Source organism: Myxine glutinosa, chromosome 7 (assembly GCF_964187855.1).
Source record: "Myxine glutinosa chromosome 7, kmMyxGlut1.1, whole genome shotgun sequence".
Lineage (NCBI taxonomy): Eukaryota > Metazoa > Chordata > Myxini > Myxiniformes > Myxinidae > Myxine > Myxine glutinosa.
In genome coordinates this window covers 45073086-45098884 of record NC_136267.1, presented here as the reverse complement: position 1 = coordinate 45098884, position 25799 = coordinate 45073086, and the positions used below count along the sequence as shown (strand labels likewise).

Sequence of the window (25799 nt, the reverse complement as noted above, 5' to 3'; positions counted from 1 at the left end):
AGAGGCCACAAAGCATTCTAATGGCTAGAGTCTAGCCAAAGGAACGGGGGAGCAGAACGGGTACAACCTCACTTCCAACAGTTGGTGCTCTTACATCTATGGTCGAGCCACGAGACCAGAGTAAGAGCACAAGCTGTTGGCAGTGATGATAGATGGCCTCGTGAAGTCTCACCCATTCCAAATTGCTTTGCAGTTTGATCAACCGGACATGTTTCCTCGTCGCATGTAAGTTTTCTCGTTACCCTCGCCAGAGGACAGGGTATTGCATTTGAGTCCGATTGTCTGTCTGTTCGTGCCTCCTCCCGTGCCTCCTCTCCCTCCCGCCTGAAAGCGATAAAAGCAATGAAGGGTAGAAAAGCGGGAGGGCCGACGGGAGTTGTGGGAGATATGTTGAAGGCAGCAGGAAGTTGGGGTGTGAAGAGAATGACAGAGATCTGTAATCTGGTGGTGAAAGAAGGCCGCATTCCAGTGGATTGGGAACTGAGTACCCTCGTCCCTCTATACAAGGGGAAAGGTGACCCTCTGGAGTGTGGCTCGTACCGAGCGATAAAGTTATTGGAGCATGGAATGAAGGTATTGGAAAGGGTGTTGGAGAGGAGGATAAGGAAGAAAGTGAAGATCGACGAAATGCAGTTTGGATTTATGCCAGGAAGAGGAACGACAGACGCGCTTTTCATTGTGAGGCAGTTGCAGGAGAAGTACATGGAGAAGAGGAAGAAGTTGTTTCTTGGGTTTGTTGATCTGGAGAAAGCATTCGATAGGGTTCCACGCAAAGTATTGACATGGGCATTGAGGAAGTTAGGAGTGGAGGAATGGTTGATCAGAGTAGTGATGGCAATGTACAAAAGAGCGCGCACAGCTGTAAGGATGAAGGACGGGAACAGTGGTGAGTTTGAGGTGAAGGTGGGAGTGCATCAGGGGTCGGTACCAAGTCCACTACTATTTGTAGCTGTGATGGAGGTGCTGGCTCAGAATGTAAAGGAGGGTTTACCGTGGGAGTTGTTGTATGCAGATGATCTGGTGTTGATTGCGGAAAGTATGGATGGACTGAAGGAAAAGATGAACACGTGGAAGGAATGTATGGAGACAAAAGGTCTGAAGGTGAATATCGGAAAGACGAAGGTGATGGCAAGTGGTAAAGCATGTGGTGAGGTGGAAAGAACTGGGAAGTGGCCCTGTGCTGTGTGTAGGAAGGGTGTCGGAGTGAACTCCATTCAGTGTACAATGTGCGCTGAGTGGGTTCATCAAAAATGTAGTGGTCTGAGAGGGTCATTAACCAGTGTGGCAGCTACATTCAAATGTAAGGTGTGCACAGAGGGAGCTGCAGATGGAGGAAATGTTAAGTTGGATCTTGGAGACGGCGTGAAGCTGGAAGGTGTGAAAACATTTTGCTACCTCGGAGACATGCTGAATGGAGAAGGTGGATCAGACTCGGCAACGGTTGCTCGAGTGAGATGTGCATGGAAGAAGTTTCGGGAACTGAGTGGCGTGCTGATGATGAGGGGAGTGTCGTTGAAGCTGAAGGGAAAGGTGTATGCTGCATGTGTGAGAAGTGTTATGATTTATGGGAGCGAGACATGGGTAATGAACGTAGAGCAGCAATGAAGGTTGGAAAGGGTGGAAATGCGAATGGTTCGACGGATGTGCGGAGTATCGTTGAGAGAGAGGAAGACAAATGATGAATTGCGAAAGATGATGGGAATAGAGCCTGTGATTGATGCTGTGAAGAGGAACAGGTTGAGATGGTTTGGTCATGTGTTGAGGAAGGATGAAAGTGACTGGTTGAGAAGAGTGATGGAAATGAATGTAGAAGGAAGTAGAAGACGGGGAAGACCGAGAAAGACTTGGCTAAAGATGGTGGAAAAAGAAATGCGGGCAAGGGGGTTAACAAGGAGAGATGCAGAAAATAGGGCAAAATGGAGAAGATTGTCATGGGGACCGCAAGGCTAACCCCCGCTCTAGCAGGGAAAATAATAATAATAATAATAATACATTTATTTTATATAGCGCTTTTCAAGAAGGCCAAAGGCGCTTTGACAGAGTACAAAAAACAAGTGCAAAAAGACAAAAATCAATAGGTAAATAATCAAAGGAAGGAGAAGGAGAAGATATCGTCAGGGGTTAAATGCTGTGGGTTAAATGTTGAATGCAGTGTTGAACAGGTGGGTCTTGAGTGATGTTTTGAATGTGGTGAGTGAGGAGGAGTCTGATGGTGTGAGGTCATGAATTCCAGAGGGTGGGAGCAGCGATGGAGAGGGCCCTGTCCCCCCACGATCTGAATTTGGTCCGGATGGGTGGGGGGGGGGGGGGTGTCAGGAGGTTGGTACCAGCAGAGCGGAGGTTGCGGGTGGGAGTGTGTCTGGAGAGGAGGTCAGTCAGGTAGGATGGGGCCAGGTTATGGAGGGCTTTGTAGGTCAAGAGGAGGATTTTGTACTGGATTCTCTGGGGGATGGGGAGCCAGTGAAGCTTATAATGGACGGGGGTGATGTGGTCACGGGTCCGGCAATGGGTGAGTAGACGGGCAGCGGAGTTCTGAATGTATTGGAGTTTATTGGTGATTATTGAGGGTGAACCATAGAGGAGGCTGTTGCAGTAGTCCAGACGGGAGGTGATGAAGGGGTGGATGAGGGTTTCTGCAGCCGTGGAGGAGAGGGATGGACGGAGACGGGCGATGTTTTTCAGGTGAAAGAAGGCTGTCTTTGTCGAAGGAGAGGGTTTGATCAAAGATGATGCCAAGATTCCGGATCTGAGGAGAGGTGGATACTGGGAAACCGTCGATATTGAGGGCAAAGCTATGGGTGGATTTGGTGAGCGTTTTTGGGCCAATGATGATTATTTCAGATTTATCATAGTTAAGTTTGAGGAAGTTGATTTGAAGCCAGGATTTTATTTCGGTGATGCAGTTTGTCAGGATAGAGTGGGTGGCGCTGGAGATGGACTTGGTGGAGATGAAAAGCTGGATGTCATCGGCGAAGCAGTGGAATTGGAGACCATGACGGCGGATTAAGTGACCAAGGGGGGGACAGGTACAGGATGAAGAGGAGGGGGCCAATAACTGAACCTTGGGGGAGGGGAGCAGTGGGGGATTTGCAGTTATTGATGGAGATGAACTGGCGTCTGTCAGAGAGGTATGATTTGATCCAAGAGAGGGCAGTGCCGGTAATGTTAAAGGTGGTTTCAAGTCGGGTGAGGCAGATGGTGTGATTGATGGTGTCAAAGGCGGCGCTGAGGTCGAGGAGGATGAGAATGCTGAGGTTGCCAGCGTCAGAGGAGAGGAGAAGGTCATTGGTGATTTTGAGGAGAGCAGTTTCAATACTGTGGTTGGAGCGGAATCCGGATTGGAATGTTTCATACAGGTTATTGGCAGAGAGGTAATGTTTGAGTTGAGTGGCTACAGCGCGTTCCAAAACCTTTGACAGAAAGGGTAGGTTGGAGATGGGTCTGAAGTTGTTTAGGGTGTCAGGGTTTAGTCCAGGTATTTTCAGAATGGGGGTAACAGCAGCAATTTTGAGGGATGGTGGGACGATGCCTGTAGACAGGGAGGAGTTTATTGTTGCAGTGATAAGTGGAGAGAGAGCAGGAAGGGAGGCCTTGACAAAGCTAGAGGGGATGGTGGCAGTTTTCATTCCTACGAGGAGTTCAGAGAGGTCAGTTGGGGAGAACTGAGACGGGGTTGGCAGGATAAGGGGGGGCAGGTGGTTTGAGGGGGAGCGGGTGCGGTGGTGGTTAAGCTGTTGTCGATGTTGTAAATTTTGCTTTGGAAGAATGAAAGGAAGGAGATGCAGTTGTCTACTGTGAATGACTGGGTGGTGGTGTTCAGGGGGCTGAGGAGTTTGTTTATTGTAGAGAAGAGTGCTTTTGGGTTTCCGGAGCCAGAGTGGATAATTTGAGAGTAGTAGGCGGAGCGGGCACGGGAGAGGGCATCTTTGTAGTGCTGTAGATGGTCCTTGTAGGCTTAGGAGTGAATTGTGAGACCTGTTTTATTGCGGAGTCTTTCAAGTTGGCGAGCACGAGTTTTCATCAGGCGGAGTTCAGGGTTAAACCAGGGAGCAGAATGGGTGAAAGAAACTGATTTGGTTTTTATAGGTGCAAGCTGGTCAAGGCAGGAGGAGAGAATGTGGTTGTAGTAGTCAGTGAGGTCAGAAGGGGTGTGGAGGTCAACGAAGGGAGAAGTGGACATTTTTTCCAGAGAGGGTGGATGAGAATGAGGTAGGTGAAAGAGAGTTTAGCTTACGGAAGTTGATAGTGCGATAATGCTTTGGTGCTGGGGTGGGGATGTTGATGGTCATAGTGATGGCTAAGTGGTCAGAGAGGGTGAGGTCGGAGCCAGAGAGATGGTGCAAAATTAATCCAGTAGAGCAGACAAGGTCCAGAATGTGCCCACGGTTATGGGTAGGAAAGTTGACATGTTGAGTGAGGTTAAAGCAGGTGAGTAAATCAGTGAAGTCTGTGGTTATTGTGGAGTCAGTGGAGTCCATGTGGATATTGAAATCACCGAGGAGGAGGATTGAGGGGGAGAGGGAACAGAGCTGGGTCAGAAAGTAGGAGAAGTCAGACAGGAATGATGGGTGTGGTTTGCGAGGGCGGTAGACGACAGCCATGACTGACTGCGTGTGACCAGAGAGTTTAAAAGCCAGGTGTTCAAATGATGGAGCAGATGAGATGGAGATGAGGCTGGTCTTGATGTCCTGTCTGTGTATTACGGCAATTCCACCACCTCGGCCCTCCGAGCATGGTTTATTGATGTATGAATATCCATTGGGTGTAGTGAGGTTGAGTGAGAAGTAGTCCAGAGGTGGTTGCCAGGTTTCAGTGAGACAGAGAAAGTCCAGTTTATTATCCAGAATGTAGTCGATCAGGATGAGGCTTTTGTTGTTGAGGGACCAGGTATTGAACAGGGTGAGCTTCATGTTTGTTTGTACGGTGGGGATGAACTCAGGTGATTTAGCCAGGGTTTGCAGACAGGAGGTGCGATCGTGTGCGTTGCTGTGACCAGGTGCGCTGGGACGATGAGTGGGAGTGCGCTGAGCCGACCAGAGTACGGGAATGAAGTGACCTGTTTGTAAGTAAACAAACTTACGACCAGAGCCTCTATGAATATATCTGGGTCGTCTCAGGAGTCCGTGGTATTTGATTGCAGAGATGCATGATGGGGTGGAGTAAGTGTTGAGCAGAAGTAGCCTTGCAGCGGAGTACCTTAGAGCCATGTCAGGCAGGAGCAAAGGGGACGAGAGAACAAGGCCAAGGTCGAGGAGGACAAGTAGGCCTTGCCAGTGGAAGCGGCTTGCCAGAAGCGGCGAGCAAGACAGTAAAGGCCGAAGCGGCAGACGAGGCGCAGGACAGTTCGGGAGCGGGCCTGAGGCAACGGTGGAAGAGCCGGGCAGGCGAAGCCAGGAGCAGAGCCGGGACCGAGCAGAGAGCAGACCAACGCCCAAAAAGCCGCCACGACCACCAGAAAAGCAGACTATGTACAATGACCCAGTCGGAGAAGCGGCGAGCAAGACAGTAAAGGCCGGAGCGGCAGACGAGGCGCAGGACAGTTCGGGAGCGGGCCTGAGACAACAGTGGAAGAGCCGGGCAGGCGAAGCCAGGAGCAGAGCCGGGACCGAGCAGAGAGCAGACCAACGGCCAAAAGGCCGCCATGACCACCAGAAAAGCAGACTGTGTACAATGACCCAGTCGGAGAAGCGGCAAACAAGTAACGCCAGCGTCCTCTCCAGACCGGACCGGAAGCGGAATTGAAAGCGAAAAGCGAATTGAAAAATGGCCTTCAAATGCATGTTGTTGTATGACGTCATATGTCACGTGAACGAAAAACTTTGCAACTCTATATCTCCAAAAGCGCTGCATTGAAAAAAAAAATTGAGACATGGCTCATTGTAAAGAACTCTCCATGAGGAATAACATATGTTAATGATGATGTCATAGGTTCTGCCAATATGATGTCATAATTCGACAAATGCAAAACTTCATCTGATCAAGATGATATTTCTGGAGCATCATCGAAGGATAAATTGGTGGAAAAAAAAAAAGTCATTGGTCATGTGGTTCTGCCGCCATATTTATTTTGACACAAAAGCTTTAAAAACCACTAAAAGCACGTCCTGGCGAGGGTCTGCAATCTGATTGCTCTTTCTTGTTTAGTTTATTGTTGAAGGTTTGTTGTTTTAAAAAGGAACGTTTTTCAATTTTTGACTTTCTTGCAGTTTACCATTTAATGCAAAAACATCAACAACAGGACAAATCAATAATTGATTTATTTCCTTGTATTTATTTCCTTAGGCTTTTATTTCCTTGTATTTATTTCCTTAGGCCTTTGTTTTGCAGTGCTTATTACAGAATTGGGCGGATGGGATAGCCTAGACTCTCTGCTATCTCGGGCCGTATAAAAAGTGCCATCCTGGTGTTTGCTACGCACGCCAAATCTTTCATTGACCAATCAAGTTAAAAAGTAGATCTTTATGTGTGAGGCTTTTTGCCATGTGTGTCTTCTCTCGTGATTTGTGTAATTTTGCTGGTGTTGTATCATGTTGGTAATGATTTCCTTTTTCCTCTTTTTCTTTTGCAGTATGCTGTGAACAAGTTGGGGTTGGGGGGTTCCACCGGGAAGTGATTTTGAACCAGCACAACAAAAAAAGAAATCAAACGTCCCAAGCATCACAAATCTGAGAAGGGGTGGGAAGCCAAAAGGAAAAAAAACTAATTGGCAGAAATCGACAAACGAGAAAGGAAACGCTTCAAATTGAGATCAAGCATCGCATGAGAACTGGAAGGAAGGGCAGGGAAAGTTGAACGAAAAGTTTGGACCTACTCAACAGCTAACAACGGCGCTTAACATCGCCCCAAGCAGAGGACACTCGCTCGCTCTCACTTTTATTTTAGGAGGGAATTTGAATTTCCTCATTTTCTTGTAAAGATATACCCAATGCCCAATTGCAAACTCTTTAGCTGATTTGTACATTTCTGTCTTTAGTGCGGGTGTGTGTGTGTGTGTGCGTGTGTGTGTGAGTGTGTGCGCGTGTGTGTGCGCGTGATTCCCCGTCAATTTGTCCGTGTGTCCGCTCATTTCCTCTGCGTGCACAACAAAAACTTGACTGCCAAATAAAACGCTGCCACAACCCCTTTGTAAAGGTGAGTTGAAATATGTGACTTGTTTTTCTCTCCTGTATGTTGTTTTTGCTTTGCTGATTAATTTTTCATCTTGAAAAATATCCACCATTTTATCTGAATGCATTCCCAGCTTATTGAATATGCTAATCCATCAAAGCTGGTTTTTTCTTTTTTTTGTACTTGTCAGATGAGCTACGACCCAGGATTTCCCTCCAACGGCCATGGCCTCCCTGGCCTACGCGAGCTGGGTTCTGTGGAAAAGCTTATGGCTTCTTATGGCTTTGTGAAGTGTTACACTCGTTCGGCCCGGCTATTTTTTCATTACTCACAGTTCCGCGGAGATGTAAATTCTCTAAAAATTGGAGGTGAGCTTCTGTATGGGCAACTCGAGGAATGCACCTTATTATTACATCCGCCGATGACGTCGCCAGATGTATTATGTTTTCGGGTTATCCATCCAGCTGTCCATGTGTCCATGATAGGTTTTCATTTCAGCGATAACTGAAGAACAGTTGAAGGGAGCCAAGTCAAACTGGGTACAAGCAGAGTGACCCGGCGTTGCCCGGAAAATGGTCGGTCACGTGTGTAGTGGGCTTTTTATAGTCAGAGGAAGGCACGCCCCACTGCCACTGCCTTTGGGCACGCCCCTAGTCTAAATCTGATGTGCCAATGTTGTTTGTCGTGAAAAGTTACCCCCATGGACCCCTTCTTCCCTCTCTAAGTCACTTCCTTCGGCTGTCCATGAGGCACAACCAAACAAACAGACCTTCACAAATAGGGTTCTATAAGATAAGATGATGCAAAGATAAACAGTTTCGATTATAGGGTCAGAGGTCCCGTTATATAAAAATTCTGTTGCCGAGCAAACTTGTGAACCAGTGTTGAGATTTTGACCAAATTTGGTACATTTATGTGTAATGTTGCAAAGATTAACTGATTAAATTTCAGCATCAAGAGGTCAAAGGTCAGAATCTGTAATAAGTTTTTGTTACTGTGAGGTTGGATTCTTTTAAAGTCAATCACTCTTCGATGTTGACAGTTCGTACCATCAGAAGACATTTTTCTGTGTGTGTTAAATCAGTGATTGAAGTGTAGCGCTAGCAGTGAATTTAGGGCGCATGTATGATATTGTAACTTGTATTGTACGTACAGCATGTATGCTGTCGGCGATGGTGAATAAAGGCATTTGTTTAGATGGTGAATAATCTTGCATGCAAACCTGACTGGAAATGTGCACGACGACCAGAGCTTGCAACAACAAAAACAACAACAACTAGAACGGCACTGTAGAGAGCATAGCTCCGCCAGGCTGAACAGTTTACGCTTTGTATCCCACTGATCGGTCGGATCTGGATTCGGATCTTCACCAAAATCTAAACATTTCGTCCTTGTCACATACATAACATCTCCACCAAATTTCGTCCGCATCTGTCCACAACTTTTTGAGATATCCTGTTCATAAACAGACAGGGGTGAAAACATAACCTCCATCCACCTTCGTCGGCGGAGGTAAATTACCCTGTATAGCGCCACCTATGGGGGCAATCTGGCTAATGAATATGTCCTCAACACTGTAAGCTAAAGACTGCAGTTACTAACGAGCTCTTACTGTGCAAGTCTGATAGACGCCACATGTCACTCGGTAAGAGTTGTTCAGTACATTCAGCATGCTACGTTGTTCATCATATATTATGTTTCATCCAAGCAATGCCATTCGTTGTGCCAAATTAAACGTCATCTGAAATGGTTTTCTCCATAAATCGGCAAAACACTCCTTTTGAGTTCACTAAATCTCCAATCCTGAGCTGGAGTTCATTTTGGGGTGTGGGTTACACATGTAAACTCGTATTTCCCTGAGAATTTTATCTGAAAAATGCTCTGCGTATTATACACTGTAGCGGATTATACACGAGTGATTACGGTATTCCCATTTATCTCTAGATATATTTATTATACTGCTTTCCATCCCCACAAAATTGTTTCCTTTGTGGCTGCGTGTAACGGCAGACGAAGTCGAGTTTGAAACCGCCAACGATCGTAAGACGGGCAAGCCTATTGCCGTGAACTTGGTTCGCATGAAAGCTTCGTCCCCACATTTTGACAGCAGTGGCAACGAGCGCATAGTGGGTCAGGTAACATGTCTACTCTTGTGCTGTCCTCTTGTTGGAGAACGCATACCCGTATTTGTTTACGTGTTCAGTAGATTTGTCTTTTGGAATTGCTGAAAGGAGAGATGTCGGGAAGGGTTTATATGGTAGGAAAGAACAATTATTAAGACTTTTGGATTGACCTGTTGGTGTTGCCATCTGAACCCCTGGTTCATGATGCAGGTTTATCCTTGTACTTCTTTTTTTTGTTTATGTCAGCAAGGCTCATGGAAGAGCAATAAGACAGATCAGATCAGAACAGATCAGTACGCAACGTAACAAAAGGAACAGTAGAACGAGAAGGGGGAAAATGCCAACAGCAGGCCGAGGGAGAAAATAGACCGAGACGAACAGACAAAGGGATGTGGGTAAGGATGAGTGGTAGGGGAGGATGCAGGGTTTGGACAAGATAATACAGAAGGAAAAACTGAAAATTAGGAAGTGGATGGGCTTGGGAGGGGGAGAGAAGGGGTTAAAGGGTGGAAATAATTGTGGTTTTGGATTTGGGGGGTGGGGGGGGGAGGGAGGGAGATGGTGATCTGAGATGACGGTGAATAGCTGTCTTGAAGAATGAGAGAAAATGAACAAATCCTGTGTTTGTGTATTTTCTACTAATAATATCCTTGTAGTTCATGCAAACATACATTGTTGTCTGCTAATGTCGTCCTGCATGTGATGTCTGTACATTCCCTGAATAGGTATTTGATCTCTTAAAAAAACAGGGTGTGTGGCGGATTGGGTAATAGTTTGTTGCTCCTGACAAATTGATTATTGGGTTCGTCATTTGTGTTGTTTTGCAGGTTGTGGCTCCAATTCCAAGCCGAGGAAGAGAACCCGAGAGTCCAAGTTCATTACTTAAGGGCAGTGTTTGCTACGAACGCAACGGGGTGAGCTTGTAGTAGATGTACTGACCGCTGGGATCTTGCGTCTTGGGGAAAAGTTCGTTAAAAAAAAAAAAAGGGTTGTTGTTAAAGATCCGCATTGTAAAATGAAGGCACCACAAACTAGTACAGCCAGCCAGTAGGTAAGGCTCAGGTCGAACACCTCGCACATTATACTTGTCCAGTTCCCAGTGAAGACCACTTGGTCAAACGTTGGGCCCAAGGCTCACCTGCTGGGCAGCTCTTGTTTAGCCCTGGTCAGTTCGGCACGGACTCATCCGATCGATATCCCGGGAGCGACCCGGAGTTCCCTCGCATCTCAAAATGTTGTGCTCTTCTTGCCTTTGTGTAGCCGGGACCGCGTACCCTTCTATAATACGCTGGGCAGTTGTACGAATTGTCGTGGCTTCATTTTTGGAACAAAGTGTTGGATTTTGTAATATTTTCTTCCAAAAGTTATACATGATGTTACTGCCATAACATGACTGCACAACCCAATAGTCTAGATGCAAGACATAAACTTTCATGATGTCATCTTGACAATACTGCTTGAGATTGAATGTTGCACTGGAAGATTGTAATGTCTCAGCAGGAGGTCTTTTACCTGAACTTTGCTCATGATGACGTGGAGGGAAACACAGAGCTGGGAGTTGGTGATAAAGTTTCATTTGTCCTCTCCAACAAATCGTGAGTCATTCTGATCTGCTACTTCAATACTCTTGTTTAAATCTTAAAACGTTTTATTTCCTGACAAATTGATGCATGAGTGAAATGCTTGGCTGATGGAAGAGCATTTAAAAGAAGAGGAAGACCAGGGTTTGAGGAACCACCTTTAGAGGCCATTTTTCCCCACAGAGCGGGGGTTGGACTTTTTCGGGCACCGTGGTCCCTTTTTTGAAGCAATGTTTTATGGCCGGATGCCATTCCTGCCGCCAACCCTGTTAGTCGCCTTTTGCGACACACAGGGAATTACCAGTGACCCTCAATTTTCCGACCTCGGAAGGATGACAGGCCGAGTCAACCCCCCTGGCATTAATTCAGTGATCGACCGGGATTCGAACCCAGGATCATAGGATCCCAAGCCGGCACCCTAACAGCTAAACCAACACCAGGCTTAGAATATCAAAGGTGCTGGGTAGGTGTGAGGAAAGAGCCATATATGATGTGATGTGAAAATAAAATCATATCCAACAGGACAACAAGATAACACACTTACCTTTGAGGTGCCTTGCCTAGGTTTGAATCCTGACTAGTATAATCTGTACGAGTGGTTATTCCCAGCCAGGGCGTCGCATCACAAAGTGTGCCATCCTTCGGAGATTCAGATGTGTGACCTGTGTGTTGGTGTTACATGTTAGACGTTAAAATGCACGAGTGTATACAAGTAACTTTCGTACACGAGAAGGCCATTCGGCCCATCATTTCTGTGCTGCCCCAACACCAGAAACACACACACACACACACACACACGTTACCTCCAAGTCCTGCCCTCTATCTCCAATGCTTATAATTACCTAAGTAATTCCAATTTAAACCTATTTACCCTTTCTGCTGCCACTACCTTTCTATGGAGACCATTCCATGCATTAACTACTCTCTCAGTGAGACCTGGTCCTATCACTGCCTGGTCCTATCACTGTCATATATAGCCATATGTGAGGTCGTATATCCTGGTCCTATCACTGCCTCTTCTCCTGAACAACTGTTCTGCACCTATTTTGTCTCGACCCTTCATTATCTTAAACATCTGTCATATCCCCTCGTAATCACCTCCTTTTTTTAATGTATAAAGTCCTGTATCCTTCAGCTGCTCCTCATAGCTAGGCACAGAATAAATCTAGTATCCCCACGTTGTACCCTCTCTTTGTCAGGTATGTCCTTCCTCGGATATGTTGACCAAAACTGTATACAATTATATCTCTACACAGGATCCCACAATATCTTTTGCAAAGAGTAGGTGAATTATCGCTGGGACCCTCGCCTTTCCAAATTGCTGGCCAGTCGGTTTGTGAAAAACTCCCCCGGCTGACCCCACAATAAGTTGGGAATAATTGGTACCGTTAACCCTCTGTTAGTGCGGTGGGGTATCTCAAATCCCTTTTTCATACCCGCACCACAGCATTCCCAAGAGTTCTGCATATTTGCTCTGAGGAAGTGCCAATGCAATCCATATTTAGCAAATCCAGCTAACAAGAAAATCGATGGTGAAATCTCATTGCTGCATCTTTACAGTTAAATGCAAGAGGGAGAAAAAGAAAAAAGACAACATACATGAAAAGTGCATGTGAAATACAACGGTTTGGCTTTTGAAATATCAATTATAAAATCTGGAATTTTTGGGCGGAGGGAGAGGAAAGATCAATTGTGACAAAGCATAGTTTTAGTTAGCTTTTATATGCTTGGTGTTTAACGGTTAACGTGGCTGCCCTAAGATCTTACGCTCTTGAGTTTGAGACCCTGTCGTGTTGTTGCATAACACCAAATGGGTTGACTCAGCCTGTCATCCTTCTGAGGTCAGCAAAACGAGTACCAGCTTACTGAAACAGTGGGCGCTGCATCAGCGGCAGCCGTCGGCTGCATACAAAATAATATTAACAAATTAGCTTTTGTCTTTTTCATTTTCCCAACTTAAATCAGAGTTAAAGCACCTCTAGCAGCCTCTCTTGAGCCAGTTAGATTAATCCATGAGATCTTGTGTGCCCAGTCACTAAGGATGATGGGAAGGATTTTTCTTACAAGGCATCACCATTAGTAGGTGGCAGCCTTTCACTGGATCGACTCGTAAAGAAGAGTTCATACCTTACATCACCTACTGATTCTCGTGACGTTTCCACCACATATGCAGCTGGCAAATGGTCGGACCGCATCTTCACCAATCGAGTTGGAGTTGCAGACTAGTTTTGCAATATCTTTGAACAAGGTGAAGTTCCATTGAGCAGTATTTATCCATTTCTTCTTACGAACACCTTGCAAGGAGCCAGTCGCAACCACTCAAAGCTTCGATCATTGGAAACTCCATTCATTATTTTGCACCAAGATTATTTTTCTTTCTCATTTCATTCATTGGAGTATTACATTCACCTCTTTGTCACACCTGTTTTGAAGGAGAACTTTGCAATGGCCTGACTTGAGGCAATAACATGCACAAAGGATGGCAACATCCATGTTAATATTCCCTATGACAATCCTGCTTTGTTCATGGAATATGCGTTGCGTATTTGCAACGCTGCTTCATGATCCCATATTGACTCACTTTTACCTTCAAGTGACTCATATTGCAAAGCAATTTATCATCGCCCAGTTTCTGCTAGGCAGTGTTGATTCGGTCTGTCCCAACGAAGTTCATTTGTCTTGCTTGTGGGATTGGACAGATGTGCGAGTGTGTGTGTTTCGTATTTCCTACATCTGCACCACCACTTCTTGCCCAGTTCTGATTTGATAATGGCTACGCCAAACCACAGCACTATTTATTTACATTTGAGAACGAATGTAAGGCTATACAGGTATGTGTGTCAATCCATGACTTTTAAATGGCGTTTGAATGCTAAACGAGGCCTGTTGCACATGTGCGCTGTGTGTGCGCGTTTTCAGCGACTCGTTTCTGCTCGCAGGGCACTTTTAACTTGCCGTTGATTGCGTGAAATATCTGTAATTCATATCGTATTTTAAACATAACTTTCAGCATTTAAACGAAAGAGCGGCAATTTCACAATGGTTAGCCATAATTTTTGCGTTCCTGAATGCAAAGCAGACTCACGAGAGAGAATATGGGAACAGGAGAAATATCCGTGGATAAGAGGTGTTGAGTTTGTACCATTTCATGTTGGCACAAGCTAGCGTCTGCCGTGGATAAAACACACACACACATACGAAGCACGATGCTTCCCCTTTTACCAATAGATGCAAAAATCTTGTATAATTTCTCTCGTGGCCCCGTCGGAACCAAATAAACAATATATTTATAACGCCTCTCGCAACTTCCATTGCTCCCCCCATTACCCCCACCCCTCCTCCCCACACATATATCTCCCAACATGATTAATAGTAAATATCATAATTTTAACCTTACCATGCATGTTCTCACAAGCCATCACCAGTAGCGATTCATCGGGGGTTGGTGTAGCCACATGCCTGTCCACTCGGGCCTTGCACCAGGTCACATGGTTGGGAATTTGCAGTTTGCTGAGCTGAGAGTTTTTAAAAACAATTTTGTATACTTAGTCGAGGCTGCTATTATATAAGAGCTGACATCTTTCGTTGTGCAGAAGCACAGCCCTTTTTCTAAAGTACTTTTCCAAGTAATTTTGGTTATTTTACAAGCTTTATGAGCCATGTAATGTTACAATCCTTATCTCGCGCACACGATATATGTTCAGCTGCTGCGCATGTGCACCGAGCATTCTGGAACGGATTGTGCCATTTCAAAAGTCTTGTATTGAGCAAATGTTTTACGTTCGGTTCCCTCAATGTGTAGCATGGTGCAACATAGAATCAGTAAAATTGATTCCAATTATGTTTGACTATGATAAAATAAACTATCACAATGAAGGAAGATGTGAATTCTATTTTATATTAATAAAACCGATAAAATAGGTCTCATTTATGGATTAATTAGAGTTTGAGCACTTTCTGCCATTGATTTTTATACATGTCATACTTCAGAGGCCTCTTAGAAATAATTAAATAATTACGATGCATTTCGGTCCAACCATCCCCTTCCCGGATGATGTCCGATTATTAGATATTTTTAACAGTCAGAAGTGCAAGGGCACCCGTGCCTCGTTGTGCCGACTCAATGGCTATTCCACAATAATAATTTAAAAAATACAAAATCAGACTCCGATTGCCTTCGTTAATTTTGTTTTTCGGGTTGTCTGTCTGTCTGTCCGTCCATACAGGCTAAACCTCGTTTTTCTCAGCAACCATATGTCCGATTGAGACCAAACTTTCAGGGTAAGAGTGACACCCATGCAGAATGTTTTTATGATAATTGTGACGCCATCGGTCACGTGGTATGGCTGCCATCTTGGATTAAAAGCAAAGAATTAAAAATATATTTCTCGGAAACCTCTACAACAACAACACAACATGCATTTTAAGGCCATTTTCCCTGCTAGAGCGGGGGCTAGCCTTGCGGTCCCCATGAGAATATTCTCCATTTTGCCCTATTTTCTGCATCTCTCCTTGTTATAACCCCCTTGCCCGCATTTCTTCTTCCACCATCTTTCGCCAAGTCTTTCTCGGTCTTCCCCGTCCTCTACTTCCTTCTACATTCATTTCCATCACTCTTCTCAACCAGTCACTTTCATCCTTCCTCAACACATGACCAAACCATCTCAACCTGTTCCTCTTCACAGCATCAATCACAGGCTCTATTCCCATCATCTTTCGCAATTCATCATTTGCCTTCCTCTCTCTCAACGATACTCTGCACATCCATCAAACCATTCGCATTTCCACCCTTCCCAGCCTTCATTGCTGCTCTACGTTCATTACCCATGTCTCGCTCCCATAAATCATAACACTTCTCACACATGCAGCATACACCTTTCCCTTCAGCTCCAACGACACTCCCCTCCTCATCAGCACGCCACTCAGTTCCCGAAACTTCTTCCATGCACATCTCTCTTGCAACCGTTGCCGAGTCTGATCCCCACCTCCTCCATTCAGCATGTCTCCGAGGTAGCAAAATGTTTTCACACCTTCCAGCTTCACGCCGTCTCCAAGATCCAACTCAACATTTCCTCCATCTGCAGCTCCCTCTGTGCACACCTTACATTTGAATGTAGCTGCCACACTGATTAATGACCCTCTCAGACCACTACATTTTTGATGATCCCACTCAGCGCACATTGTACATTGAATGGAGTTCACTCTGACACCCTTCCTACACACAGCACAGGGCCACTTCCCAGTTCTTTCCACCTCAACACATGCTTTACCACTTGCCATCACCTTCGTCTTTCCTATATTCACCTTCAGACCTTTTGTCTCCATACATTCCTTCCACTTGTTCATCTTTTCCTTCAGTCCATCCATACTTTCCGCAATCAACACCAGATCATCTGCACACAACAACTCCCACGGTAAACCCTCCTTTACGTTCTGAGCCAGCACCTCCATCACAGCTACAAATAGTAGTGGACTTAGTACCGACCCCTGATGCACTCCCACCTTAATCTCAAACTCACCACTGTTCCCGTCCTTCGTTCTTCCAGCTGTGCGCGCTCTTTTGTACATTGCCATCACTACTCTAATCAACCATTCCTCCACTCCGAACTTCCTCAATGCCCATGTCAATACTTCGCGTGGAACCCCATCGAATGCTTTCTCACGATCAACAAACCCAAGAAACAACTTCTTCCTCTTCTCCATGTACTTCTCCTGCAACTGCCTCACAACAAAGAGCGCGTCTATCGTTCCTCTTCCTGGCATAAATCCAAACTGCATTTGTCGATCTTCACCTTCTTCCCTATCCTCCTCTCCAACACCCTTTACAATACCTTCATTCCATGCTCCAATAACTTTATCGCTCGGTACGAGCCACACTCCAGAGGGTCACCTTTCCCCTTGTATGGAGGGATGAGGGTACTCAGTTTCCAATCCACTGGAATGCGGCCTTCTTTCACCACCAGATTACAGATCTCTGTCATTCTCTTCACACCCCAACTTCCTGCTGCCTTCAACATATCTCCCACAACTCCCGTCGGCCCTCCTGCTTTTCTTATCTATTGCTTTTATCGCTTCCTCAACTTCCTTCTCAGTTATCTTCTCTGCCGGTCCTAAAACTGGGTTACTCTCTATGTTGCCATCCCATTCATTCTCTGTATTCAACAGCATTTCCATATATCTTTTCCAACTTCCTTTAATTCCATCTGGGTCCACAACGATTTGTCCCACTTCATCCTTCAAGCAACTCACCCCCATCACATCACACCTCTCTTTCGCTATCTGCTTTGCAATCCTGAATACCACTCTCTGACCCTCTTCCGAATCCAAGCTTTCTCCGAACATTTTCCTACGTGCCTCCTGCGCCTTTGCTACCTCTTTCTTTGCAGCCTTCTTGGCTGCCTTATAACTTTCATGCTCTGCTTTTTCTGCTCCCGAACCCTTCGCCTTCTGCCAATCCTTGAACCTCTTCCTCTTCTCGTCAATCCTCTTTCCAACTTCCTCATTCCACCACCATGTTTCCGAGTGCCTCGGTGGTCCTTTTGTCCATCCACATACCTCACCAACGGCTCCCAACAGACTATCTTTCATTGACATCAACCACATTCAAGCTCAACCACATCATCCTCTACCCTACTCAGCCTCTCTTTTAATGCCTCCCTTACTGTCACCTCTTTCAACCTCCACACCTTCATTCTCGGTTGGTACTTCACCCGCCGAGCTCTCCTCACACCTTTCACCCTTATCTCGCAGACAACCAAGTGGTGTTGTGAAACAGCCTCCTCCCCCGGGATCACCTTTGTGTCCCGGAGGTGCCCCCTATCTCGCCTATGCACCATCAGGTAGTCAACGGTTGTCGTCGACCCACCTGACGTGTATGTCACAAGCTTATTATCCTCTTTCTGGAACTGAGTATTACAAATCAACAAATCAGCTCCATCAGCAAACTCCAAAATCCTTTCACCTTCTCCATTTCTCACACCTTCTCAAGTATTGGTCAGAAGAAGAGTGGACATATGTTGTGTGCAAGAGACGAGATGGAAGGGAAGTGGTGTGAGAATGGTGAAGGGTAGGCATGGACAGAAATACAAGTTCATGTGGCAAGGGTGCCCGGAGGGTATGAATGGTGTTGGTGTCCTGTTTTCTGAGGAGTTTGTAGACAGTGTGGTGAGTGTGACTCGAATGAGTGATAGGTTGATGATTGGAAAACTCTTGGTGAACGTCATCTCGGGATATGCTCCGCAGGTTGGTCGAAGCGATGAAGAGAAGGACAAGTTCTGGTGTGCGATAGAGAAGCTGATGGAAAAGGTGAAAGATGAGGACGTTGTTGTGGTAGGAGGAGACCTAAATGGACATGTGGGAAGGAGTATGGATGGTTTTGAGGGAGCTCATGGGGGTTACGGATATGGTGTGAGAAATGGAGAAGGTGAAAGGATTTTGGAGTTTGCTGTTGGAGCTGATTTGTTGATTTGTAATACTCAGTTCCAGAAAGAGGATAATAAGCTTGTTACATACACGTCAGATGGGTCGACAACAACCGTTGACTACCTGATGGTGCGTAGGCGAGATAGGGGGCACCTCCGGGACACAAAGGTGATCCCGGGGGAGGAGGCTGTTTCACAGCACCACTTGGTTGTCTGCGACATAAGGGTGAAAGGTGCGAGGAGAGCTCGGCGGGTGAAGTACCAACCGAGAATGAAGGTGTGGAGGTTGAAAGAGGTGACAGTAAGGGAGGCATTAAAAGATAGGCTGAGTAGGGTCGAGGATGATGTGGTTGAGCTTGAAAGTGGTTGGACGTCAATGAAAGCAAGTCTGTTGGGAGCCGTTGGTGAGGTTTGTGGATGGACAAAAGGACCACCAAGGCACTCAGAAACATGGTGGTGGCATGATGAAGTTGGAAAGAGGATTGACGAGAAGAGGAAGAAGTTCAAGGAGTGGCAGAAGGCGAAGGGTACGGGAGCAGAAACAGCAGAGCATGAAAGTTATAAGGCAGCCAGGAAGGCTGCAAAGAAAGAGGTAGCAAAGGCGCAGGAGGCATGTAGGAAAATGTTCGGAGAACGCTTTGATTCGGAAGAGGGTCAGAAAGCAGCATTCAGGATTGCAAAGCAGATAGCGAAAGAGAGGTGTGATTTGATGGGGGTGAGTTGCTTGAAGGATGAAGTGGGACAAATTTTTGTCGACCCAGATGGAATTAAAGGAAGATGGAAAAGATATATGGAAATGCTGTTGAATACAGAGAATGAATGGGATGGCAACATAGAAAGTAACCCAGTTTTAGGACCGGCAGAGAAGATAACTGAGAAGGAAGTTGAGGAAGCGATAAAAGCAATGAAGGGTAGAAAAGCGGGAGGGCCGTCGGGAGTTGTGGGAGATATGTTGAAGGCAGCAGGAAGTTGGGGTGTGAAGAGAATGACAGAGATCTGTAATCTGGTGGTGAAAGAAGGCCGCATTCCAGTGGATTGGGAACTGAGTACCCTCGTCCCTCTATACAAGGGGAAAGGTGACCCTCTGGAGTGTGGCTCGTACCGATCGATAAAGTTATTGGAGCATGGAATGAAGGTATTGGAAAGGGTGTTGGAGAGGAGGATAAGGAAGAAAGTGAAGATCGACGAAATGCAGTTTGGATTTATGCCAGGAAGAGGAACGACAGACGCACTTTTCATTGTGAGGCAGTTGCAGGAGAAGTACATGGAGAAGAGGAAGAAGTTGTTTCTTGGGTTTGTTGATCTGGAGAAAGCATTCGATATAGGGTTCCACGCAAAGTATTGACATGGGCATTGAGGAAGTTAGGAGTGGAGGAATGGTTGATCAGAGTCGTGATGGCAATGTACAAAAGAGCGCGCACAGCTGTAAGGACGAAGGACGGGAACAGTGGTGAGTTTGAGGTGAAGGTGGGAGTGCATAAGGGGTCGGTACTAAGTCCACTACTATTTGTAGCTGTGATGGAGGTGCTGGCTCAGAATGTAAAGGAGGGTTTACTGTGGGAGTTGTTGTATGCAGATTATCTGGTGGTGTTTGCAGAAAGTATGGATGGACTGAAGGAAAAGATGAACAAGTGGAAGGAATGTGTGGAGACAAAAGGTCTGAAGGTGAATATCGGAAAGACGAAGGTGATGGCAAGTGGTAAAGCATGTGGTGAGGTGGAAAGAACTGAGAAGTGGCCCTGTGCTGTGTGTAGGAAGGGTGTCGGAGTGAACTCCATTCAATGTACAATGTGCGCTGAGTGGGTTCATCAAAAATGTAGTGGTCTGAGAGGGTCATTAACAGTGTGGCAGCTACATTCAAATGTAAGGTGTGCACAGAGGGAGCTGCAGATGGAGGAGGTGTTGGGTTGGATCTTGGAGACGGCGTGGGGCTGGAGGGTGTGAAAACATTTTGCTACCTCGGAGACATGCTGAGTGGAGAAGGTGGATCAGACTCGGCAACGGTTGCTAGAGTGAGATGTGCATGGAAGAAGTTTCGGGAACTGAGTGGCGTGCTGATGAGGAGGGGAGTGTCGTTGAAGCTGAAGGGAAAGGTGTGTGCTGCATGTGTGAGAAGTGTTATGATTTATGGGAGCGAGACATGGGTAATGAACATAGTGCAGCAACGAAGGTTGGAAAGGGTGGAAATGCGAATGGTTCGACGGATGTGTGGAGTATCGTTGAGAGAGGGGAAGACAAATGATGAATTGCGAAAGATGATGGGAATAGAGCCTGTGATTGATGCTGTGAAGAGGAACAGGTTGAGATGGTTTGGTCATGTGTTGAGGAAGGATGAAAGTGACTGGTTGAGAAGAGTGATGGAAATGAATGTAGAAGGAAGTAGAGGACGGGGAAGACCGAGAAAGACTTGGCTAAAGATTGTGGAAGAAGAAATGCGGGCAAGGGGGTTAACAAGGAGAGATGCAGAAAATAGGGCAAAATGGAGAAGATTGTAATGGGGACCGCAAGGCTAACCCCTGCTCTAGCAGGGAAAATGGCCTTTAAAATGCATGTTGTTGTTGTTGTTCTCCATTTCTCACACCATATCCGTAACCCCCATGAACTCCCTCAAAACCATCCATACTCCTTCCCACATGTCCATTCAGGTCTCCTCCTACCACAACAACCTCATCTTTCACGTTTTCCATCAGCTTCTCTATCGCACACCAGAACTTGTCCTTCTCTTCATCGCTCCGACCAACCTGCGGAGCATATCCCGAGATGACGTTCACCAAGAGCTTTCCAATCATCATTTTCACCATCATCAACCTATCACTCACTCTCGTCACACTCACCACACTGTCTACAAACTCCTCAGAAAACAGGACACCAACACCATTCACGCCCTCCAGGCACCCTTGCCACACAAACTTGTATTTCTGTCCCTGCCTACCCTTCACCATTCTCACACCACTTCCCTTCCATCTCGTCTCTTGCACACAACATATGTCCACTCTTCTTCTGACCAATACTTCCACCACTTCTCCTGATCTCCCTGTCATTGTCCTTACATTCCATGTCCCAAACCTCAGAAACTGATCTCCACTTCGGGCTGTACCCTGCCCATATGTAGTTGTAATTGTCATGGTTCTCTTTTTGAGGCAATGTTTTTATGGCCAGATGCCCTTACTGACGCCAACCCTCTTCGTCGCCTCTTACGACACGCAGGGATACGGTGTACCTATTCTAACCAGGGTACACACCGGGATAAAGCTTTGAATAAAACCAAACGGGTTTAATCCCGAACAAATAAACGGAGAATGAAATCAATAATAACTATATACAATGAAGTAAAATAAATCCGATTAAAAACTAAGGCGTCAAGTCACAAGCACAGACAGGGCAAGGGACACAAAATGGCGACTTATCTCTGGTGTCAGCTGTTGAGAGGATGGGCACAGAGCAGGCGATGAGAGGATGGACACGGAGCAGGCGATGAGAGGATGGGCACGGAGCAGGCAATGAGAGGATGGGCACAGAGCAGGCGATGAGGATGGGCACAGAGCAGGCGATGAGAGGATGGACACGGAGCAGGCGATGAGAGGATGGGCACGGAGCAGGCGATGAGATGAGCAGGACGACGAAGAGATGATGATGAGACGAACAGGACCATCAACTGGCAATGGTGGAGGATGATAACACCAAGGCCAAAGCAGGCAGGCAGGATGACCTCCTTAAAGCTCTCCTTCTTAGGAAGACGAATCTCCTCAGAATACCAGTTCTCACCAAAAACGTGAGCTCCTCTCCTCAGGCTCGCTATACAGTTAATTCTCCTCAGCCTCGCAGTAGTTAATTCTCCTCTGGCTCGCGGTACAGTTAATTATCCTCAGACTCACGGTACAGTTAATTATCCTCAGGCTCGCGGTGCAGTTAATTATCCTCAGGCTCGCGGTACAGTTAATTCTCCTCAGGCTCGTGTTACAGTTAATTCTCCTTACTCCACGCGAGCTCCTCAGCACACGCTAGAATGCGCCATCGCCATCTTGAATCAAAATAAGAAAATAATTCTCGGAAACCTCTGAATGGAAAAATTTGAAACTTGCCACATTGTCAAGTACTCCCAATGGGGAACAAAAGCATGATAATGATGAAGTCATAGGTGAAGTGGTATACCAGCCAAAAATGTTTTAATCTCATTCCTTATCCTAAAAATCTGAAATTGCATGCACATGATCTATGACCCATTTGTATTAAAATATTAAATTTATGACATAGGTCACATGGTTTGGCAGCCATGTTGGATTGAAGGATAATATTAAATAATTATATCTCTGAAACAGCTCACCCTATCGATGCAAAATTTTACAAATATCTAAGCACTGTTGCATATAGTTTGAAAATGATGATGTCATAGGTCACATTGTTTGGCAGCCAGCTTAGAAAAACGAACCTTATCCGATCAACACGAAACTTCACAAACATGATCCCTTATCCATACATATGCAGAGAGATGGCATCTACCCGTTGTGGGACTTTGCGGAGGCATATTGGTGACAGTCGCATTGTCCTAGTTTTTGTTAGTCACGTGGTGATGATGAAAGTCTCCATTGTACAAGCATGCTTCATTGTGCGGCTGTTTTCGGCATAATTTCCTTTTGCAGCTAAAATCTCACTTGCCCTTAAACTTTTCATCATCGCAATGTTCCTTTGCTCCTCGTGATTACTTTGACTTTGTAAACTTGTGGTCGCTTTTCTTCGACAGCTCGGGCTTTCTGGGTGCACAGGAGGTGCGACTGCAGGAGCGCAAGCGGCCAGATCGTTATCATGGCGTTGTTTGTGCCATGAAGGTGCGTGTAACAATGCTTCCAATTGAAGGAAAAACAAAATGGTTCCTCCAGCTCAACTTCTCTGCTGAGTCGCAGGCTTCCTTGTGTTTCTCTCATCCAGGAAACGTTTGGATTCATTGAGCGTGCGGACCAGGTGAAGGAGATTTTCTTCCATTACAGCGAGTTTCGAGACAACTTGGACACACTCGAGCCAGGAGATGATGTTGAGTTTGGAATTCAGGAACGAAATGCAAGTTTTTGGGTTTTTTTTGTTTTTTTTGGTTTGGGTTTCTTCCCCACCCCCATGTTTGCTTTGTTTTGTGGAATAATTTTTTCATTTTTTGTCGAAGTTAACATGGGAATTTAGGTAAAGAAACTGGTTCCATCAAAAGCAAAATCCGAACAAAAATCTGAATTTGAAACGTTGCCATCGTTGGAGTCGGGGGGGCTGTAGTGTGTCAATGACTGCTTTTTGCAGTCTCTACGTAATTGGACGTTTTCCCCTCTTTTAGTTGTAATCTTCCAGGTTCCCTCTCCACACCTATTTCTGAACTACAGTCAGGTTAGTGTGCTGCAGATGCATCCTGGTGGTCAGGATACATGCAGCAATAGCTAGTGTGCCACTTCCTTACTCGTATCATAACAGTGAAGGGGCTTTTATTTTGTCGATTGTTTTGTAAAGAATGACTTATTAATAAAAAAAGGATGTTTGCTGCTTGTGCCCATCAGGGAAAGGAAGTGGCTGTTGATGTGAAGTTATTGCCAGAAGGGACAGTCGTTTTTGAGGATGTTAGCATCGAGCGATACAAAGGATACGTGACTCAGGCTTTGCCAAAGGCTGTCAGCAAGGCTGGGGTAAGTGCATGTCTTCACCTAATACTTTCTTCTGTCCTTTTATACCTGACTGGGATGGCAGGATAGGCTAGACCCTAAGAGGTGTGCACACTCGTCTCAAAGCTGTTGACCCTGAGTTTGAATCTCAGCCCTGCTATAAAGTATAAACTGTCAACCGTGTGTTTAGCAGGCTGGAAATGGAGGTATCAATGTGTTTGTCATCCCTCAGATGGGTGTCAAACTGGTTTCCCCATCTGCCAACATTAGTTGGTGGTTGTTAAAACCCACCACCCCCACCCCCCCCTCCCCCGTGTCCATTGTGAAGTGCCGGCGGGCTATCACCGGCATCCTGAACAAATTACAAATCGCTGTTCTACCCTATAAGGGGCACAGCTGCACCCCCAGCAAATGATGATATCCACAGCCACGTGTCGCATACGAAAATAAGGTAACTGGCTAATTCTATCATCCTTGCTTATTTTCTGCCTATCTTGTAACAGTCTGAGCCATTGCCCGGACGAATACGTGTTTCATCACCCGGCCCCACTGGAGAGCTACCCTTTGGTGAAAAAGATCCATCCAGCAAAGCCACGCTGTTGCCTGGTGACCATGTGGCCTTTCAGTTGTCGACTGACAGGCGGGATGGTCTGCAACGTGCCACCGCCATTGAGTTGCTACCTGCTTCCTTCGTTAACAGTCAGGAGAAACGCGAGATGGTGAGGTTTGGGGATTTGCAGGCAATTATTGTTTTGTTTGCCATGTCCCTTAAATTACCAAATCTTCTTGTTAACGGATGAGACTTTTGTTGACCTTAGCTGATGTTGAAAGGCTGTTTTAATGACATAAAACATTATCTCCTGATTTTTTTTGTTAAGACTATTTTATCATACATTAAAAAAAAAACACCAGGACATGCAGAAATAACTGTACAAATCAGTATGGAATAACTTGTCTCTTAGCTTTCTTTGAATAGTCCAATCTTTTGGTCAACCTTTCCCAAAGCTTCTTGCACTGAGAAATGTCAATATTGTCCCATTCATGTTTGACAGTTTCCCAAAGTTGATCAGAATTTGCAAATTTCCTTCCAATAAGTTTTTGCTGAATATAGGCCCAAAAATTCTCGATGGGGTTTAACTCGGGACTCTGACCAGGCCAGAACATAGGTTTCAGGGACTTTTTCTCCAACCACATTTTGGTGGATTTTTCAGTACTAGGGCATGCCCGTACTATATATATATATCTAAAATTATATCCCCCCCCTCTATTTACATGAAATGGTTTGGTCCATTCGCAAAGCCAAAGCGAACGGCTTGCGAGTACGGTGGCAATCCCCCCCCCCTCTATTTACATGAAATGGTTTGGTCCATTCGCAAAGCCAAAGCGAACGGCTTGCGAGTACGGTGACAATCCCCCCCCTCTATTTACATGAAATGGTTTGGTCCAAAGCGAACGGCTTGCGAGTACGGTGACAATCCCCCCCCTCTATTTACATGAAATGGTTTGGTCCAAAGCGAACGGCTTGCGGAGTTTGGTAAAGAAATCGCCATAGCTCGGTAACTACTTCTCCGATTAATATGAAACCTTGAAAAGGCACATCCTCGGGTCCCCAGCAATATACCTGGCAAGTTTCAAGTATATCGGACCCGTGGTTGTCGAGAAACAGCGGTCACAGACAAACAAACACACAGACACACAGACACACAGAGATTACTGGAATTATAGATAGATGAGCCAGGGCATTATCTTGTTGAAAAATGACGTCTTTGCTTTTCTCTCCAGGAAATAACTTTTGGAGGCTGAGAAGTAATCCTTTCTCTAATATATTGTCCTGTCCGTAGCCGATGAACACCAGCCTTGGACGAATAGCCGGAACGGTCCTTAATTCCGAGGCGGACAGCCGAATTTGGCGGTTAGTTTGTCGTGCGCGTC

At 45.9% G+C, this 25799-nt stretch overlaps 1 protein-coding gene across 8 annotated transcripts in view; it reads left to right on the top strand.

Annotated features, from left to right (window-relative positions):
- Positions 1–25799, top strand: part of CSDE1 (cold shock domain containing E1) — a 63690-nt gene that overhangs the window by 2636 nt on the left and 35255 nt on the right. For 2 of the 8 annotated variants that reach the window (XM_078781612.1, XM_078781608.1), the window contains exons 2-10: positions 6569–7131; positions 7298–7475; positions 9118–9233; positions 10058–10144; positions 10731–10825; positions 22973–23057; positions 23158–23286; positions 23766–23891; positions 24371–24586. In XM_078781612.1, coding sequence (XP_078637738.1) covers positions 7298–7475; positions 9118–9233; positions 10058–10144; positions 10731–10825; positions 22973–23057; positions 23158–23286; positions 23766–23891; positions 24371–24586 — 1032 coding nt within the window. In that variant the 5' untranslated portion in view covers positions 6569–7131. Of the gene's footprint in view, positions 1–6568; positions 7132–7297; positions 7476–9117; positions 9243–10057; positions 10145–10727; positions 10826–22972; positions 23058–23157; positions 23287–23765; positions 23892–24370; positions 24587–25799 lie in introns of all 8 variants that reach the window. The other 6 variants (XM_078781611.1, XM_078781607.1, XM_078781610.1 and 3 more) reach the window with 3 other exon arrangements.